General features: G+C 45.8%; 1 protein-coding gene across 4 annotated transcripts in view; it reads left to right on the top strand.

Moving 5' to 3' along the window:
- Positions 1-16,722, top strand: part of Bicc1 (BicC family RNA binding protein 1) — a 228,400-nt gene that overhangs the window by 188,621 nt on the left and 23,057 nt on the right. For all 4 annotated transcript variants that reach the window (XM_031348533.1, XM_031348532.1, XM_031348534.1 and 1 more), the window contains 10 exons: positions 1,091-1,249; positions 2,293-2,346; positions 2,762-2,956; positions 3,670-3,921; positions 6,794-6,925; positions 10,732-10,918; positions 12,915-13,076; positions 13,996-14,192; positions 14,335-14,467; positions 15,436-15,592. In XM_031348533.1, the coding sequence (XP_031204393.1) occupies positions 1,091-1,249; positions 2,293-2,346; positions 2,762-2,956; positions 3,670-3,921; positions 6,794-6,925; positions 10,732-10,918; positions 12,915-13,076; positions 13,996-14,192; positions 14,335-14,467; positions 15,436-15,592 (1,628 nt within the window). The remainder of the gene's footprint in view (positions 1-1,090; positions 1,250-2,292; positions 2,347-2,761; positions 2,957-3,669; positions 3,922-6,793; positions 6,926-10,731; positions 10,919-12,914; positions 13,077-13,995; positions 14,193-14,334; positions 14,468-15,435; positions 15,593-16,722) is intronic.

Below are 16,722 nucleotides of genomic sequence, written 5' to 3'. Positions count from 1 at the left end.
AGCTTAGGTTTTTTTTTTTCCTTCCCTAAAAAAGAAGATACTTTCTTGTATTTTAAGGGTTAAAATAAAAGAAGTTAAGCTTTAAAATAAAAATATTTTGGGGGCACAAGTCAAAAATTGATGATTTCAGAAGAAGGTTTTTAAATTTCTGATATTTTAATATCTTGAGTCTTACTGTTCAGGCATGCTATTAACAGCCTTGAACATTCAGAAAGGTTTATATGGGTCCTTGTAGCATTGGGTTAAATGCCTCAGAATTAAATGTTTGGATGCCAGTTTGACCACCACCTTTTTTATTCCCCATGACTTGGGATTTTACACTTTCTTTAAGGTAACTGGGTCTCTGAGTGGGGTTGTTCATTTGTGCCTTCATCTGCCAGGGTAGATGTTCTTTTTTTTTTTTTTTTAAGACAGGGTTTCTCTGTGTAGCCCTGGCTGTCCTGGCACTCACTCTGTAGACCAGGCTGGCCTCGAACTCAGAAATCCTCCTGCCTCTGCCTCCCAAGTGCTGGGATTAAAGGCGTGCGCCACCAATGCCCGGCTAGGGTAGACGTTCTTATGAGTCCTACACTTCTCTTCCCATCAGCTGGAATGATGGATAGCTGCATAAGGTTGGGCAGGTAGCCACTTGTGTTGTCGGCATGCGTGATCTTGGTGGGGGCTTTACTTATAGTCCTGATTCCTCCTCCTCATAGATCCTCTGCCCAACGTAGCATCTTTAGTCATGCGATCACACTTTCATCTGCCTTCCTGTATTTGAACCATTTCGTGAATAATGCTTTGAAAAGAAAAGAAAAACCTGAATAATATATGTACCATCGCTACTGACTGTATTTAAGAGAGCATCCTCTGCCAAAGCATTGCCGTTTAAAAACAAAAAAACAACAAAAAAAAACCAATTGTCACCACCTTCTGAAAAATTAATCATCAAAGGAGATCTCTTCTTAATGAAGAAATGGATACCATCCTGTTGAAAATAACTCTGTAGTTCCCCACCTAGCAGGATCTGTTTCTGTTACTGCTTAAACGCCATAAGGGCAGAGCATCTGATGGTATTAACACATCGGGATGTAACCCTGCTTCCTTGCAGAGCAACCGCGTCACATTGAAGATGGATGTCTCGCACACAGAGCACTCCCACGTCATTGGCAAGGGCGGTAACAACATTAAAAAAGTGATGGAGGACACGGGCTGCCACATCCACTTCCCAGACTCCAACAGGAACAACCAGGCGGAAAAGAGTAACCAGGTAACTGGTCCCTCTCCACCCTTGAGTCTCAGTAAGCAAATCCCTTCGGAGCGACGAGGGCAAAAAGCAACCAGAGGAATCTATAGGTGGCAGATGTTGTGCGTGGTGGGCCCTCCCTGCTCCCCAGGAGGCTGAGGGGTACTCTGCTGGACTAAGGATGAGTTGTAGATCTCTGGCTCTCCGTTTCATCTCTAACTGGTAGATATCAAAGGGGGTGGGGTAGCCCCCAAAGACCATTATGAAGAACTGAGAGAGTCTATCAGGCTTGTCTTGCCGGGGAGTTTTGTCCAGTTGGTGGGTTCTAATTGTACAGTTGAGGCCACCATCTCAAAGGATGCTTAGGCCCCCACTCCTGCTGTTGCTTTGTATTGGCACTCACATACAAGCACTTCTAGTCCTTGAAGAGTACATACTGCTGTTGTGTTACTTAGCTATGTTCTGCCTTCTCAGCTGGCCCCATGATGGGGTTCTGTCTGGCCTGAGGGGTGAGTCAGGGAGTGTACTTATGCTGGCGTGTATGTGTAACCTAGGTTGAAAGCCTTGATTAAAGGTACAGGCGTTATTCAGCGTAAGACTGATGCTTTGGTTGATGCGTCCTGTCATGGCCCAAGGGATCTATTGGAGAAAGCTGGAGAGGCGGCTACTAAGGCTGGGGTGATGTGTCCACTGGTGCGGAAGAAGAAGGCTCACAGCTGAAGAGTCCAATGCATCCACATCATTGCTGTTATTATATGCACCTCACATACTGACACAAAGAGACCTTAAACAAAAGGGAGAAATGCTGTTGATAGAAGTATCAATAAAGGGGTCAGAATGACTTCTTGGGAACTACTGGCTGTGGCTAAGTCCAGGGATGAGGTCGATCGATGGCCATATATCACTGGAAGAAGGCCTCAAGTCAAACTCTGGTCGATGGATTTGACTGAGGCTTATTGGTCAGGAAGGCCCCCATGCTCAAGTGTTCAGCAGCAGGGGTGTGGCTCCCTAAGAAGGCAGATGGGGGCCATGAATGGTAGAGTAAGCCTTGCTCTCTTATTTTGCAGGTGTCTATAGCAGGACAGCCAGCAGGAGTAGAATCGGCCCGAGCGAGGATTCGGGTAACTGGGCTAACCTTTGGGAACCGTGCGTGTGTGCGTGTGTGTGCTCACTGTATTGACATAACAAGGGGACAGAAATAGCATTGTTTGCCATTTGGTTACCAAGTCCCATTTCAGGAAGCAGGGAACAGTGGAGCAGGGTGCCTTTGGGAGTACTCCGGCCTCTGTCATCTGGGCTCTGGTGCAGGCATTTTCATCAGTGTTTAGACCCTTAGAAGCTTGCTAGAGAGTGGCATGCGCAGAAGGCTCCCTCCATTAGGAACGGTTACACACTACGCTGAAGCTCGCCCCCGCCCACCCCACCCCACCCCCGTGAAGACAGTTCACGTCTCAAAACCCGTATTTAGAAGAAAACAGATGAGCAACGTGCCTCCCTGCCGATGTCACACTTCACCATTGCTTTGGTCTCTCCTAGGAGCTGCTTCCCTTGGTGTTGATGTTTGAGTTGCCGATTGCGGGGATCCTCCAGCCAGTCCCTGATCCCAACACCCCCTCCATTCAGCACATCTCACAGACCTACAGTGTTTCTGTGTCGTTTAAGCAGAGGTCTCGAATGTATGGTGCTACCGTCATAGTACGAGGTTCTCAGAATAACACTAATGCTGTGAAGGTTGGTGACTTCAAATGACAATCAAATCACAGATCATGAATGCTTTCTTATTTATTTATTTATTTTTTTTGGTGGGGTGGGGTGGGAGGGGAGGAGTCCTTATGCTGACTTGAAGTTCACAGTTCTCTCGGGGCTGCAGAGATGGCTCAGTAGTTAAGAACCCTGGACTTCTCTCCCAGAGGACCCGGGTTCAAGTCCCAGCACCAACGTGGCGGCTCACAACTGTCTGTAACTCCAGTTCCTGGGGATCTGATGCCCACACACATATATACAAACGGGCAGAACATCAATGAACATTAAATAAATAAATATTAATTATTAAATATTAATTAATTAATTAAAAAATAAAAAAAAATCACGGTTCTCCTCAGCCTTCCAGATGCTGGGATTATAGATAGGCCTATGCCACCACCACACCCAGGACAAGGTTTATGTTTATGGATATTAGACTAATTGGTTTCCAGCAGTTTCTTTTGTGCTACTTCTGGGCGCATAGGAACATGCTGCTAATGTTTGCCTGTGTGGGGACAATTAATTGTATTTGATGGGATTATCTCTCTCTCTCTCTCTCTCTCTCTCTCTCCTTCTCTCTCTCTCCCTCTCCCCTTCTCCCTCTCCCTCTCTTCCTCTCCCTTTCTCACTCCGTCCCTCTCCCTCTCTCCCTCTCTCTCTCTCTCTCTCTCTCTCTCTGCCACCCCCCCCCACCCCCCCAGGAAGGGACAGCCATGCTATTGGAACACCTCGCGGGAAGCTTGGCCTCCGCCATCCCCGTGAGCACACAACTGGATATAGCAGCCCAGCATCACCTCTTCATGATGGGCCGGAACGGGAGCAACGTCAAACACATCATGCAGAGGACAGGGGCTCAGATCCACTTTCCCGACCCCAGCAATCCACAGAAGAAATCCACCGTCTACCTCCAGGGCACCATCGAGTCTGTCTGTCTGGCAAGGCAGTATCTCATGGTAAGGCTGCTGGGGTCTGCTTTGTGGTCGTCGTCTTTAGCTTCTTGGAATACATTCTTTGTTGAGTTCCACTCTTGGTTCTGGGTATCTGCTGTTTGAGAAAGCAGTTTGGAGATCCAGGCAAACAGGAAAATTTCCTGATAAGAGGAAAAAAAAACCAAACAAACAAACTGGAGAATAGGGGTTATTGTGCCACGGTAGGCTATATTTTATTGTGTAAGGAAGCAATTTTTTAAAAAGAATTATTTATTTATTTTATGTATATGAGTACACTGTAGCTGTCTTCAGACACCCCGGAAGAGGGCATCAGATCTCATTACGGATGGTGGTGAGCCACCATGTGGTTGCTGGGATTTGAACTCAGGACCTCTGGAAGAGCAGTCATCAGTGCTCTTAACCGCTGAGCTGCCCCTCCAGCCCCGGGAAGCAACTTTTAAAAAATATCTTTCTTAACTTAGACTAAAGGCAGGCGAGATTTCAGATGAATGCATTTTGTGGTGTGGATGGAAGGTGACCACGCCTGACGTGGGGTGCTGATACACAGTGTGAACTTTAAACAGAAAACTAAAAACACCATTTAAAGGTCACCTTCAGAGGCTGAGAGGATGAGAGGATGGCTTAGTTCCCACACAGGCCTGAAGACCTGAGTCTGGGTCCCTAGCACTCATATAGGAAGGCAAGGTGAAGAGGTGTGTCTGCAATCCCAGGGCCGGAGAGGCAGAGACAAATAGATTCCTGCAGGTTGCTGGTCAGCCAGGATAGCTCATCTGTGAGCTCCAAGTTCAAGAAAGGAAGTTGTTGGTTTTTTGTTTTGTTGTTGTTGTTGTTGTTGTTTTAAATGGAGAAAAAATAGTCAAGGGAATTGCCTGCTGTGGGCCTCTGGCTGGCCCATATTATACGCACACATCTATAACAACTTGACTCTTGGTGATCTAAACATTTGTACATTTAATACATCTATTATGTAAATAAAAATATTTACATATTCACATATGTGAAATATTTACGATTTCACTCTTTAATTTCGAATGCTATGAAAGAAAAACATCCGTTGTGTCATTCAAAAGCATCCTGATTTAAAGCCTTTCTCTCCTTCGAGTGTTTCTTCTGAAACCCCAGTGTGTGAGGGGGTTGGTGCATAGAGACGGCCATATTGCTGGGCCAGCAGAGACTCTTATTAAAAACAGATTACATTATTCCGTTCGGAGGCCCAGCCTTTAGTGACATTTGAGTCAGTAGGCATCAGGCATGGTCTTTACGATTAACTTGTCGAATCCATTAAAAACAAAAAACTCAGAAAACCCAGATTTTTACTGTTGCATCCATTCCTCTGACAGATGAAACTTCTTATAGTTAATCAGGACAGTGGGAGACTTAAAAGTTCACTTTCTGTGAATAATTTTTTGTTAGCCACATTTATTTTATTGTATTGACAATAATGCCTTAGCAGTAGGGCATATTTACATATAGGAACTACCAAATTATTCTTCGTAGTGTCCTCCTTTCCAAGGTTTTTAGGTGTTATTCTTAAGCTTAAAATGCCTGAAAAAGTTCACAGACTCACATTCCTACTTTAACCACACCTGCCAAAAATAATAGGGTTTTTTTGGAAAGGTACTATTATGAAATACTGAAAGAAGGGAGAGAGAAATTCAAAGGTTTTAAGAATTTTTATTATTTATTTATTTTACTATCCGTCCATGAAGAAGAGTCACTTTTATTCATGAGTGAAAAAGGTAATTTTTCATTTTGACCACAGCATGCCCAACATTGTCCAAAAAAAAAAAAAAAAAAATCCAGCAACTGGGCTGGAGAGATGGCTCAGCGGTTAAGAGCACCGACTCGACTCTTCCGGAGGTCCTGAGTTCAGTTCCCAGCAACCACAGAGTGGCTCACAGCCATCTGTGATGGGATCCGATGCCCTCTTCTGGTGTGTCTGAAGACGGCTACCGTGTACTTGGATATATAAGATCAATAAATAAATGTTTAAAAACATATCCAGTAACCAAGGACTTGAGCTGAACAGCATTCTATGCCAGAGAAAGAGGAGCTGGGTGGTTGTAGGCAGTGAAGGTCGAGACATGAACAGAGAAGAGAGCCTAGGGTAATCTCTGTAGTGAACCCCGCTCTTCCCCCAAAAGGGTCGAGGGTTGGGACAGTGGTTCACTACTCATGTCCGGGAGGAAGTGGTTACAACTTAAGCCACCTCAGAAGGACCAATTAAGAAAGCTCCGAGTGATGGACAGATTCCACCTACACGACATTGAGATTCGGGCCTGGCCTGGTGGAAGAGACAGATCCAGGGCTTGCAAATCTGGGGTGGGAATAGACCAGGCTGGGCCAGAGAAGAAGTTATTAAACAGCAGTTGGGTTCTCCTTCAGGATACAGAGACATGGCTCCCAGTAAGTCAAGGAGCAAGGGCACGTGATTTGAACCCCAGAGTGGTGAAGAATTATCTTACTACAATTGCTAAGGGAACTGAAGTCAGACAGTGACTTAAGAAAAAAAGAGCCGAGCAGTGGTGGTACACGCCTTTAATCCCAGCACTTGGGAGGCAGAGGCAGGCGGACTTCTGAGTTCGAGGCCAGCCTGGTCTACAGAGCGAGTTCCAGGACAGCCAGGGCTACACAGAGAAACCCTGTCTCGAAAAACAAACAAACAAAAAGAGTCACGCCAAACCCATAAGCTTAACAGATACACTTTCAGTCCCCTGGATAGCCTCCTGCCCCTCCCTCTGGCCCCACACCCTCCTCGTTGTGAAGAGGTGAATGGTGTTTAGTTTAAATACTCGGATTGTGTATTATTTGGAGAGATGCTCGGGTACCAGGTGCTGCGACGACTAACCCCTGAAACTCCTGCTGTCTTGTCTAGGGGTGTCTTCCTCTGGTGTTGATGTTCGATATGAAGGAAGACATTGAAGTGGACCCACAGGTCATCGCACAGCTGATGGAGCAGCTGGACGTCTTTATCAGTATTAAACCAAAGCCCAAACAGCCGAGCAAGGTCGGTCCAGAGTCTGCACCCGGTGAAGCACCTGGAATAATAGCCTTCTGTACCCACTCTGGTTGTTCACTGACATGGGACTAATTTCTGACGCGTATATTTGGTCATAACAGTTAACATCTGTAACCAACAGTGCCCTCTGTTGTCTGCCACCATTTCCTTCATACGGGTTTTTGGATTTTCGTCCTAGTTCGTTTTCAGTAGCCATTGTTTTTCTAAAAATGCAGGAGAAAGAAAAGTCTCTTTCTCTGACTTGGTAATTTTGACGAGAGATCAACCCACCCAGTCAATCAACAGGCTAATGAAGCGAACAGACTGCTCTAAAACAAAACAAAACAAAACAAAACCATGATGTACAAAATGGCTAGTGGGCATAAAAAAACGTTCGGCCTCACTAGCCATCAAAGGAAAGCAAATTTAAACTCCATGAAGGATCCCATCTCACCCCAGTCAGGGTGGCAGTCAGCCACATACCGGTGAGGGGGTGGAACAAAGGGAGCGCTCTCACACTGACGGTGGTGACCTAATCCACTCAAGCCATTAACAGAAATCAATACTGAACTCTTGTCAGAAAGCCAAAGCAGCCCTACTGTGTGAACAAGATACACCACTTCTGAGAATTTATCAGAAGGACTCTTAATTTGCAATCCTCTGACGACAGACTTTAGTTAGTCGCTAGGGAGTAGTAGCTAAGGCGACTTATATGTTATGTGTATGTGTGTGCGTGTGTTCAAATCAATTTGCAGAACTTGCTACGCTGGCCTAGCAGAACGGCTGTCTTTTCCGTTCCTTTCTTTTCTTTTAATAAAGCCCACGAGTCATGAAGGCTCTTAGCCTGTCTTAGTCAGGGTTTCCATTCCTGCACAAACATCATGACCAAGAAGCAAGTTGGGGAGGAAAGGGTTTATTCAGCTTACACTTCCACATGGCTGTTCATCACCAGAGGAAGTCAGGACTGGAACTCAAGCAGGTCAGGAAGCAGGAGCTGACACAGAGGCCATGGAGGGATGTTCCTTACTGGCTTGCTTCCCCTGGCTTGCTCAGCCTGCTCTCTTATAGAAGCCAAGACTTCCAGCCCAGGGATGGCACCACCCACAAGGGGCCCTACCCACTTGATCACTAACTGAGAAAACGCCCCACAGCTGGATCTCATGGAGGCAATTCCCCAACTGAAAGTCCCTTCTCTGTGATAGCTCCAGCCTGTGTCAAGTTGACACACAAAACCAGACAGTACATATAGCCCTCTTAGCACCTTCTCTGTCCGATGCTAGCTAGTAAATTACACGGACAGTAAATGCGCAATGGGAGAAATCTGATCCAGAGTGCCCATGAGGAGGCATGGAGGGAAGAGTGTTCATGCATTACTATTGTGAAAGTTGCTGCAGCCCCTTTAAAGCTGGGGACCCTAGGACCTCACCAGTGGTTGTCACTGGCGGCCATGGTGCTGCTGCTGTGTGGGCTAAGCAGAGGTGAGAAGATGAAGGCTCCAAGGCTGGATAGACATGGTAGGTACCAGTACCTACATCCTTATATTTTCCAAATCACAAAGCATCAGCTGGCAGGGAGGCCGGGGGACATCCCAAGTTCACCACTAGGAAGGAAAGTGTGATTAGGAAATGATCTTGGCGGTTAACAAAAGTCACAAAACCAAGTTGTCTTTGTTCCAGATATTAAGTATGACAGTGCTATATTAATCCTCGGATTTTTTTTTTTCCGGAATGTTTAAAACTTAAAAGATTTATAGACTGTAATTAAGTTTTGGAGTTTGTGGAATGTTTTGAAGCAAGATTCCAAACAGTGGAGTTTTTCTAACTTTTTTCTTTCTTTTTTATTAAATGCTGGTTTCTAATTGCTTTATAAAGTCTAGCGAACGTAATTTGGCACTACACAGTAATACAGCAATGTAGAGTCGCTGCTTTAGTGCAGGGGAGCGTACCATGGAGCAGAAAAATAAACCAGTAAACATCCTAATTTGTTTGGGCTGCTCTAACAGTGCCACAGCACAGGCAGCCATGGCTAAGGGAGTCTGTAATCATGGACGCCAGCAGGCACAAGATTCAGCCTGGACCAGTTTGATGTCAGCTTAGGGCCTGGGTCCGCATCCACAGGTGCTACTCTCTCATACAGAAGGGCAGTCTCTCTCTCTCCCTCTTTTCTCTCTCTCTCCCTTCCTCCCTCCCTACCTCTTTTCTTTGTAATTCTATTCAGTTTTGTATGTGTGCATATGTGAGTGCATGTATGTGAGTGCATGTGTGTGTACGTGTACATGTGTGTTGGTACATGTATGTATGTATATGTGCAAGTGCACGTGTATATGGAGAGGTGTGTGTTTATGTGTGTGTGTGTGTGTGTATGTGTGTGTGTGTGTGTCCTTGTGTCCACATCCACATGTGAAAGCCACAGAAGGAGGATGTGCAGATAGATTCTGGGGTCAGAAAGTCCTCACTTACTAAGGTAGACGAATCTGCCGTACTTTCTGTATTAAAATTTCTAAACCGTAGATGTCATCTTGTGTATAGAATGGTTTATGTGCATCTGTTTCCCATATGACTTCTACATGAGTAAATGTGATGTTTTCTGTCCACCTGGAGGAAACAGTCACACCCCTTTTTCAGAGAAAACCTTAAAGCTCCCCAATACTGGGGGAACAAGGTGGAGTGAGTTCAGAGTTCGAGAACAGGCCATGGGTTTCAGACATCATAAAACCCATGTTTGACTAACTTAATCTCAACTACCATCAGTATCAGACTCAGAGAAGAACTTAGCCGAACAAAGACAGAAGTAAAAAAAGCTCAGGAGGAAAATGAACATATGTCAGGGTTGGAAGAGACTATGCTTTGATGACTGGATTCTAACTACTGAACACACACACACACACACAACATATACACACATATACACACACATATATATATATACACACACATACATATACATATGTACACACATTTATATACACACATACATATACATACACACATATACACACATATATACATACACACACATACACACATACATATATATATACATATGTATATATACATATGTATGTATACACTTTTGTATATACATATATACATTTAGAAATTTAGTAAGATACATAAATTATATAATTCTAAATGTATATATAGTATATACATATAGGAAGTAAGGAAATTTTATATATATAATTATTGTATATAATACATATCATTATATATAACAGCATATATAACATAATATATAACGCATACATACACACCCGTGTGTGTGTGTGTGTGTGTGTGTGTGTGTGTGTGTGTGGTCTCACAAGATTTGCCACCGGTGTGGTCTCACTGAGGATTGGTGGTGCCTGGAGGTACATCAGCTAACCATTAGACCATGTATGTTAAAAACAACAGTCCCTGTGCAATCTATACGTGATGGTGGGCTTGGTTTGGCTTCTGTACATAATGAGGTGGTGAGGAGGGGTGTTTCAGTTATGAAACCCAGAGGCTGTGTAGTGGCAGCTGGGCTTTGACATCACGAATTTGCTCAATTTCTAAGCATGTCTGGATAGGAATTCATGCCTCAAAAGGTTGGGTGGGGATAGGGGCCAGCGTGCTGGATGCCCACTGCAGCATGCGCAGACACACACACACACACACACACACACACACACACAGGTGGTGACTCAAGTTTTACAGGGAGTGTCAGAAGCAGAAGCTGATTGAAGGTGATATCCAGCCTCCTGTGGTTCCTCATTTACATTTTCATTACCCGTCAGTCCGTTGCATACCTACCTCAGTGTCATCTTTTTTTTTCCCCATTATGTGTTTTCATAGTCTGTGATTGTGAAAAGTGTTGAGCGAAATGCCTTAAATATGTATGAAGCAAGGAAGTGTCTCCTCGGACTTGAAAGCAGTGGGGTTTCCATAGCAACCAGTCTATCCCCAGCATCGTGCCCTGCCGGCCTGGCATGTCCCAGCCTGGATATCTTAGCTTCGGCAGGCCTTGGACTCACTGGACTAGGTATAACGTTTATTATTACCCCTGGGGAACTACTTATCGGGTTCCCTGCCTTTCTACCATGGTGCTGTGTCTAAATGCTGTTTTCTTCTTTTGAGCCCCAAAGCCCGGTGAAGAGCAACGGGGTCGGGACCTGATTCACCCGGTCTGAGTTTTTCCGGTTGTTAGACTCCTTGGATTTGGGTTGCCGGTATCAGTGTAAATAATCGGCAGCCTGCCTGCTCTTATGTTCGGTGGCTTGTGTTTGTTCTGCTAAATGAAGGATGCCATCGAGATGGAAGGGAGCGGCTGACTTCGATGGATGTGTTTTGTGCTCGCTTGCTTTTGCTGCGCTGCCCTCCCTCCCTAGAGATAAAGATTATCCAGTTTGTTCCAAAAAGTAATTGCAAATCTGGAGGGCAACTAGAGAAGGGGAGGGGGAGAGTCCCAGAACCCATCCCCCACCCCCATTCCCCACCCTATGGCTAGGCCTGATAAGCCCAAGGCCAGCCAAGGAGAGCACAGCTTATACCACTCATAGTGTTTGAGTTGTTAGGAAAGGACAGTAAGTCCTCCTTGGTCCTGAAATAGCGCCCTCCTCTAGCAGCGACCTTGAAGGCTGGCCAAGGGCTTTGTTAGCCTTAGACCAGGCTTACCATTTTTCTTGTTTCCCAGATGTCTTCATATAATAAAGGGAGTGCAGTAGGTCACGTACATAGTAGGATGGGCTGTGTTAGAGCCCACCGATAGGATGCCTGCATGAGGACCTAGGTTCGATCCCCCAACACTGAAAGAAGTAATGTGTGTAGAACGTGTTTGGGCTCCAAATTTGCCACGCTCAAACCCTACTATGGTAAATGCAGGTTCTTCCTCCACCACACAGACATGAACAGCCATAACAACACAGCAACGCTGTGGACCAGGATGTGCTGGTGAACTTAGCAGCAGTTCTCAACCTGTGGGTCGCAGCCCCTTGGGGGGGAGTCACATGACCCTTTGACAGGGGTCGCCCATCAGATATCCTGTATGACAGTTACACCAGGATTCAGAACAGTAGCAAAATTAGAGTTATGAAGTGGCAGCAAAATCATTTTATGGTTGGGGCGGAGGGGGGTTCACCACAACAGGAACTGTATTAAAGGGTCGTGGTATTAGGAAGGTTGAGACCGCTGACTTAGAAGGAGCCTGTTTTATTATGTTCCAGTTGAGAAAGTGGTTGGAGAAGCTGAGTTCCCTGAGTGGAGGAGAGGTTTTCTTGGCTACCCATCTCCTGTTAACACTGATCCCCCCCCCAACCCCCGTGCACTTCCGGAAACACACAGAAATGAACATTTTCTTTTAGACCCCAAATTCCCAAAGGAGAATCTCCCCAGTTACGGCAGGCACTCGGATGCTTGAGACGAAAAGCAAAGCCAGCGCAGTCCCTGGGCAAGTTTTAGTCATTGGAGCCCAAAGGCGTCAGCGTGTGTTCAGACACGCAGAGAACCATCTGGTCGACCATCCTCTCTACTAAGTCTCAGACAGCCAGTCTACCACAGGAAAGGCGCTCCTAAGGCGCTGTCAGGTGTGAACGCTTAGAAAGGGATCTGTCCGGGAAGCTGCTCACAAGTGAGTCAGTTAGAGAAGTGATTAAAAAAAAAAAACCAAGCTTTCACCTGAGCAGACATTTGTCGGTCCTAGGTTGTCAGCGGGCTTGCATCTAATAGTTCTCAGTGTGCCTGGCTGCTCTGCTAGATTGGGCACACCTGTCTTCCCGGTCTTCTGGCATGTATTTGTCTATTTGAGGTTGAGCAAATTCCATTGTTGGAGTTGTGAAGAGAGACGTTTCACAGGAACATCTGAAATAACATTAAAAAAAAAAACAAAACACCTGTCCACCTGTCACCCATATCAGACAGATTAGAAAGTCCCAGATCCTGTTGGTGCTTGTTCAAAAAAAAAAAAAAAAACATTATGAATAGCGTCCCTGGTTTCTGAATCTTGAACTTAGGGGTATTGACTTGACTTTCATCCTTTACAGGTTTATTGGGGCCCACCACACTGTCGCTCAACACGTCAACCACCCCAAACTCACTCCTGAATGCTCTCAACACTTCGGTCAGTCCTTTGCAAAGTTCAAGTTCTGGTACCCCAAGCCCTACATTGTGGGCGCCCTCAATCGCGAACACCGCAAGCGCCACAGGTCAGTGCCCCTTAAGCATAAATCAAGAAGTGAGAATTCATAGACACTGCCTTTTTTCTTTTTTTTTCTTTCAATAGAATTTACAAGGGAATTTCCATTTCTTCAAGTGAAGAAAAAAAAAAATCACCGTAGCCCAAAGGAAAGCTCCCCTGCTGTGTAAATTAGTTACAATGAAGCTCAGAAAAGCCAAGAGCTTTTCAAGCAAACAGAACGTCATCTGCCCGACATCATCTGTACCTGTGATAAACAGATTAGGAAAGGCAGCTGGATGCTCAGGGAACAAAGGCCAAGGCACTTGAAGGTTACAAGTGAACCTTGGGGGGCTGGAGAGATGGCTCAGCATTTAAGAGTACTGACTGCTCTTCCAGAGCTCCTGAGTTCAATTCCCGGTGGCTCGCGGCCATCTGTAATGAGATCTGATGCCCTCATCTGGTGTGTCTGAAGACAGCTCCAGTGTACTCACATTAAATAAATAAATAAATAAATTCTTAAAAAAAAAAACAAAAAAACGTAAACCTTGGGAACCCAGCTTCCAGGAGCTAGTCATAGTCACATGACCAGGCTCAGCCTATCTCTGCTCTCCCCAACTATGTGGGAGGAACATTGTTTCATTTAAAGAAAACATGTTATGCACTTGTGGATGTCAGAGGGCAACTTGGAATCATTGAGTTCTTTCCAGCACACAGATCCCAGGTATCAAACTCAGGGCATTAGACTTGGAAGCAGGATCCCTTACCCAGCCTGGAAGCTAGCTCCTAAGCCTACACTTACGGTTTCTATAGTAATAGTAAATGTATTGACAGAGATGTCAAATTATTCTGAACTCACAGGGGAAAAAAAGGTTTCTTATTGTTATTAAACGTAACAGTTGCTTCTGGGCTGTTCCCTCCTAACACCTATCTCCGTGAACCATTTTCAGGTTTCTCTACAATACCACACCTTATGATTCCGTCTACTGCCCAGGCCACATTAACCAATATTTTGCTGTCTGGTGTGCCCACGTATGGGCACACAGCTCCATCTCCCCCACCTGGCTTGACTCCTGTTGATGTCCACATCAACAGCATGCAGACAGAAAGCAAAAACATCTCTGCTTCTATAAATGGACATGTGCAGGTAACACCCTCTTGTGAGATTGAGGGGATGAAGGGGGGAGGGGGCTCTTTGCTTTTTGGCAAGAGAGAAGCCACTTGAAATCCGTTTGGGTGTTCGCTGAACTTCTTTCTCGGCTGTATTTTTATTTTATTTATGATTTCAGCCTCCAAACATGAAATACGGTCCGCTGTCTACTTCATCGCTTGGGGAGAAAGTGCTGAGTTCGAATCATGGCGATCCATCCATGCAGACAACTGGGCCTGAACAGGCTTCTCCTAAATCAAATTCGGTAGAAGGTAAGGAATTGGAACTTTCTTCCTGAGACTGGCTTGGAGCTTGGGTAAAGCCCCACCCCCAGCTCCCTGAAACTTCTGGGATTCTGACTTGGTTTCTACTCACCCCTGCTGACTCTGCCTCCCTCCACCGTGCAGGCTTGCACGAAATTCCAAAGAATGTGGTGAACGATAACCTGAAGGGCCCTTTCCACAGAAATACCGCAGTTCCATTATTGCGTGCTGGGCAAACATCGGCTCAGTGACCGTTTGCATACAAGTTCAGCCCCTAACAATCTTGAAGAAACTGGAGTGGGGCTGGGGGTGTAATTCACCGGAATAGCACATGCCTAGCATGTGTAAGGCCCTGGGCTTAGTTCCTAGCACTGGGGAGGGGACAAAGGACTCCATTTGTGGTTGAGGATGTAGCTCACAGTAGGCATACTTGTCTAGTGTGCCCGAAGCCCTGTGTAAGCCTTCATACTGTGAGAGGGAAAGGGGGAAACAAGGAGAGTGAATAGAAGCCAAGAAAACGAGGGCCCCACTAATGTTCCTTTGTAAATATATATCCCCCTCTGGTGCCAACAGTATTCAGGGAAAAGATGGGCCCCACTAATGTATGTGTGTGTATGAATGTGTGTGTATATGTGAGTTTGTTTGTATATATATGTGTGTGTGTATGTATATATATGTGTGTGTGTATATGTATATATATGTATATATATGTGTGTGTGTGTGTATATATATGTGTGTGTGTGTGTGTATCCCTTATTCCAAATAATCTTCAGGAAACACGAGGTCTTCCCTTGAGGTTGAGTTCTGGAGATAGCCTGAGCTTGCTGAGGTATGCCATCATGGCGGCTAAGGACATTGTCAGGACTCTGTAGGACTAGGTCTCTATAGAGACAGGTTTTTGGTTTTCTCTGAGGCATCTATAAGTCAATATTTACATTTTGCTCCCCTCTCTCTCAACACTGCCCCACCCCCCACAGGCTGCAATGATGCCTTCGTTGAAGTGGGCATGCCTCGAAGTCCTTCCCATTCTGGAAACGCTGGTGACTTGAAGCAGATGCTGGGTCCCTCCAAGGTCTCCTGTGCCAAACGGCAGACGGTCGAGCTCCTGCAGGGCACGAAGAACTCGCACCTCCAGTATGTATGCTCATCCTTCTGGCAGGGAAGTAATGGAGGAGGAGTTTGCCTTGAGCTCGGTGGGGCTCATCATAGGCTTTGCAGTTCCCCCTCACAAGTATATCTTGAAGACTCCAGGAATAACCTCTGTTTTCAAACCTTCCCCATCTTTATAAGTGTCCCCCCCCCCCCGACTTGTCATGGGGTTTCTGTCTGTGTCCTTAAAAAAACAACCCTTTTCGCGCTGAAGCTTACACATTCTCTCTGCGATTCAGCAATGGGTGCGGGCGATTTTTAGCCACTGGCTTTTGCATTAGACGGTTCCCAGCCGCAAATCCACCTTAGCTGGTGTTGAGGTGGATTCTTGAACTTTAGCCTCCTCCTCTCCAGGGCAGGCAGCTGCAGACTGGTAAGCTTTTGGCTCAGCCCTTGAGTTTTGCTAGCTAGAAGTCCCTTGCGCACAACACTTTCCACTGTGCTATCCTGAGATTGCCTTTATTAGTTTGCTTGTTTATTATTCTTGTCCTCCTACAGAGAAGAGGGTCTCCCACCTGCTGATGACTCCATTTCCTCTTCTGTCTTCTTAGCTCTCAGCTGTCTCTAAGGAGTGCCTTTGTGCAAACATTGATGTGTATATCTTTATTTTCTCCATTTCTTACTAAAGCCACTTTATTTTCATAAACCCCCGGACTCATCCCATCTAGTTCTGCCTTACCTGTGCGTCCACTGATTCCCCACAAGGCCATTCTTCAGCATATGTTCCTGAAGTGATCTGCTTGCTTTCTGCTGCCTCTTTTTTTTTTTTTGTTTCTCAAGACAGGGTTTCTCTGTGTAGCCCTGGCTGTCCTGGAACTCACTCTGTAGACCAGGCTGGCCTCGAACTCAGAAATCCCGTCTGTCTCTGCCTCCCAAGTGCTGAGAGATTAAAGGCATGCGCCACCACTGCCCGGCTGGCTCTTGAATCCCTTGAAGCCTATGTCCGCCATTTTGGTTTCCCTGCCTTCTGAATCTTTTCCTTGCCTCTCACCTGGATTGAGCCTGGGCAGCCTGTCCTGTCTCTTTGCCCTTTCTCTCACCAGTGTGGCCTGCCCTTTCTTTAGCTCTAATGATTCTCTTACCTGGACCAGCCTCACCTCACTGTGGTTAAAACA

The sequence above is a fragment of the Mastomys coucha genome, unplaced genomic scaffold, assembly GCF_008632895.1.
Source record: "Mastomys coucha isolate ucsf_1 unplaced genomic scaffold, UCSF_Mcou_1 pScaffold3, whole genome shotgun sequence".
Lineage (NCBI taxonomy): Eukaryota > Metazoa > Chordata > Mammalia > Rodentia > Muridae > Mastomys > Mastomys coucha.
This window is presented reverse-complemented; position numbering and strand designations above follow the sequence as displayed.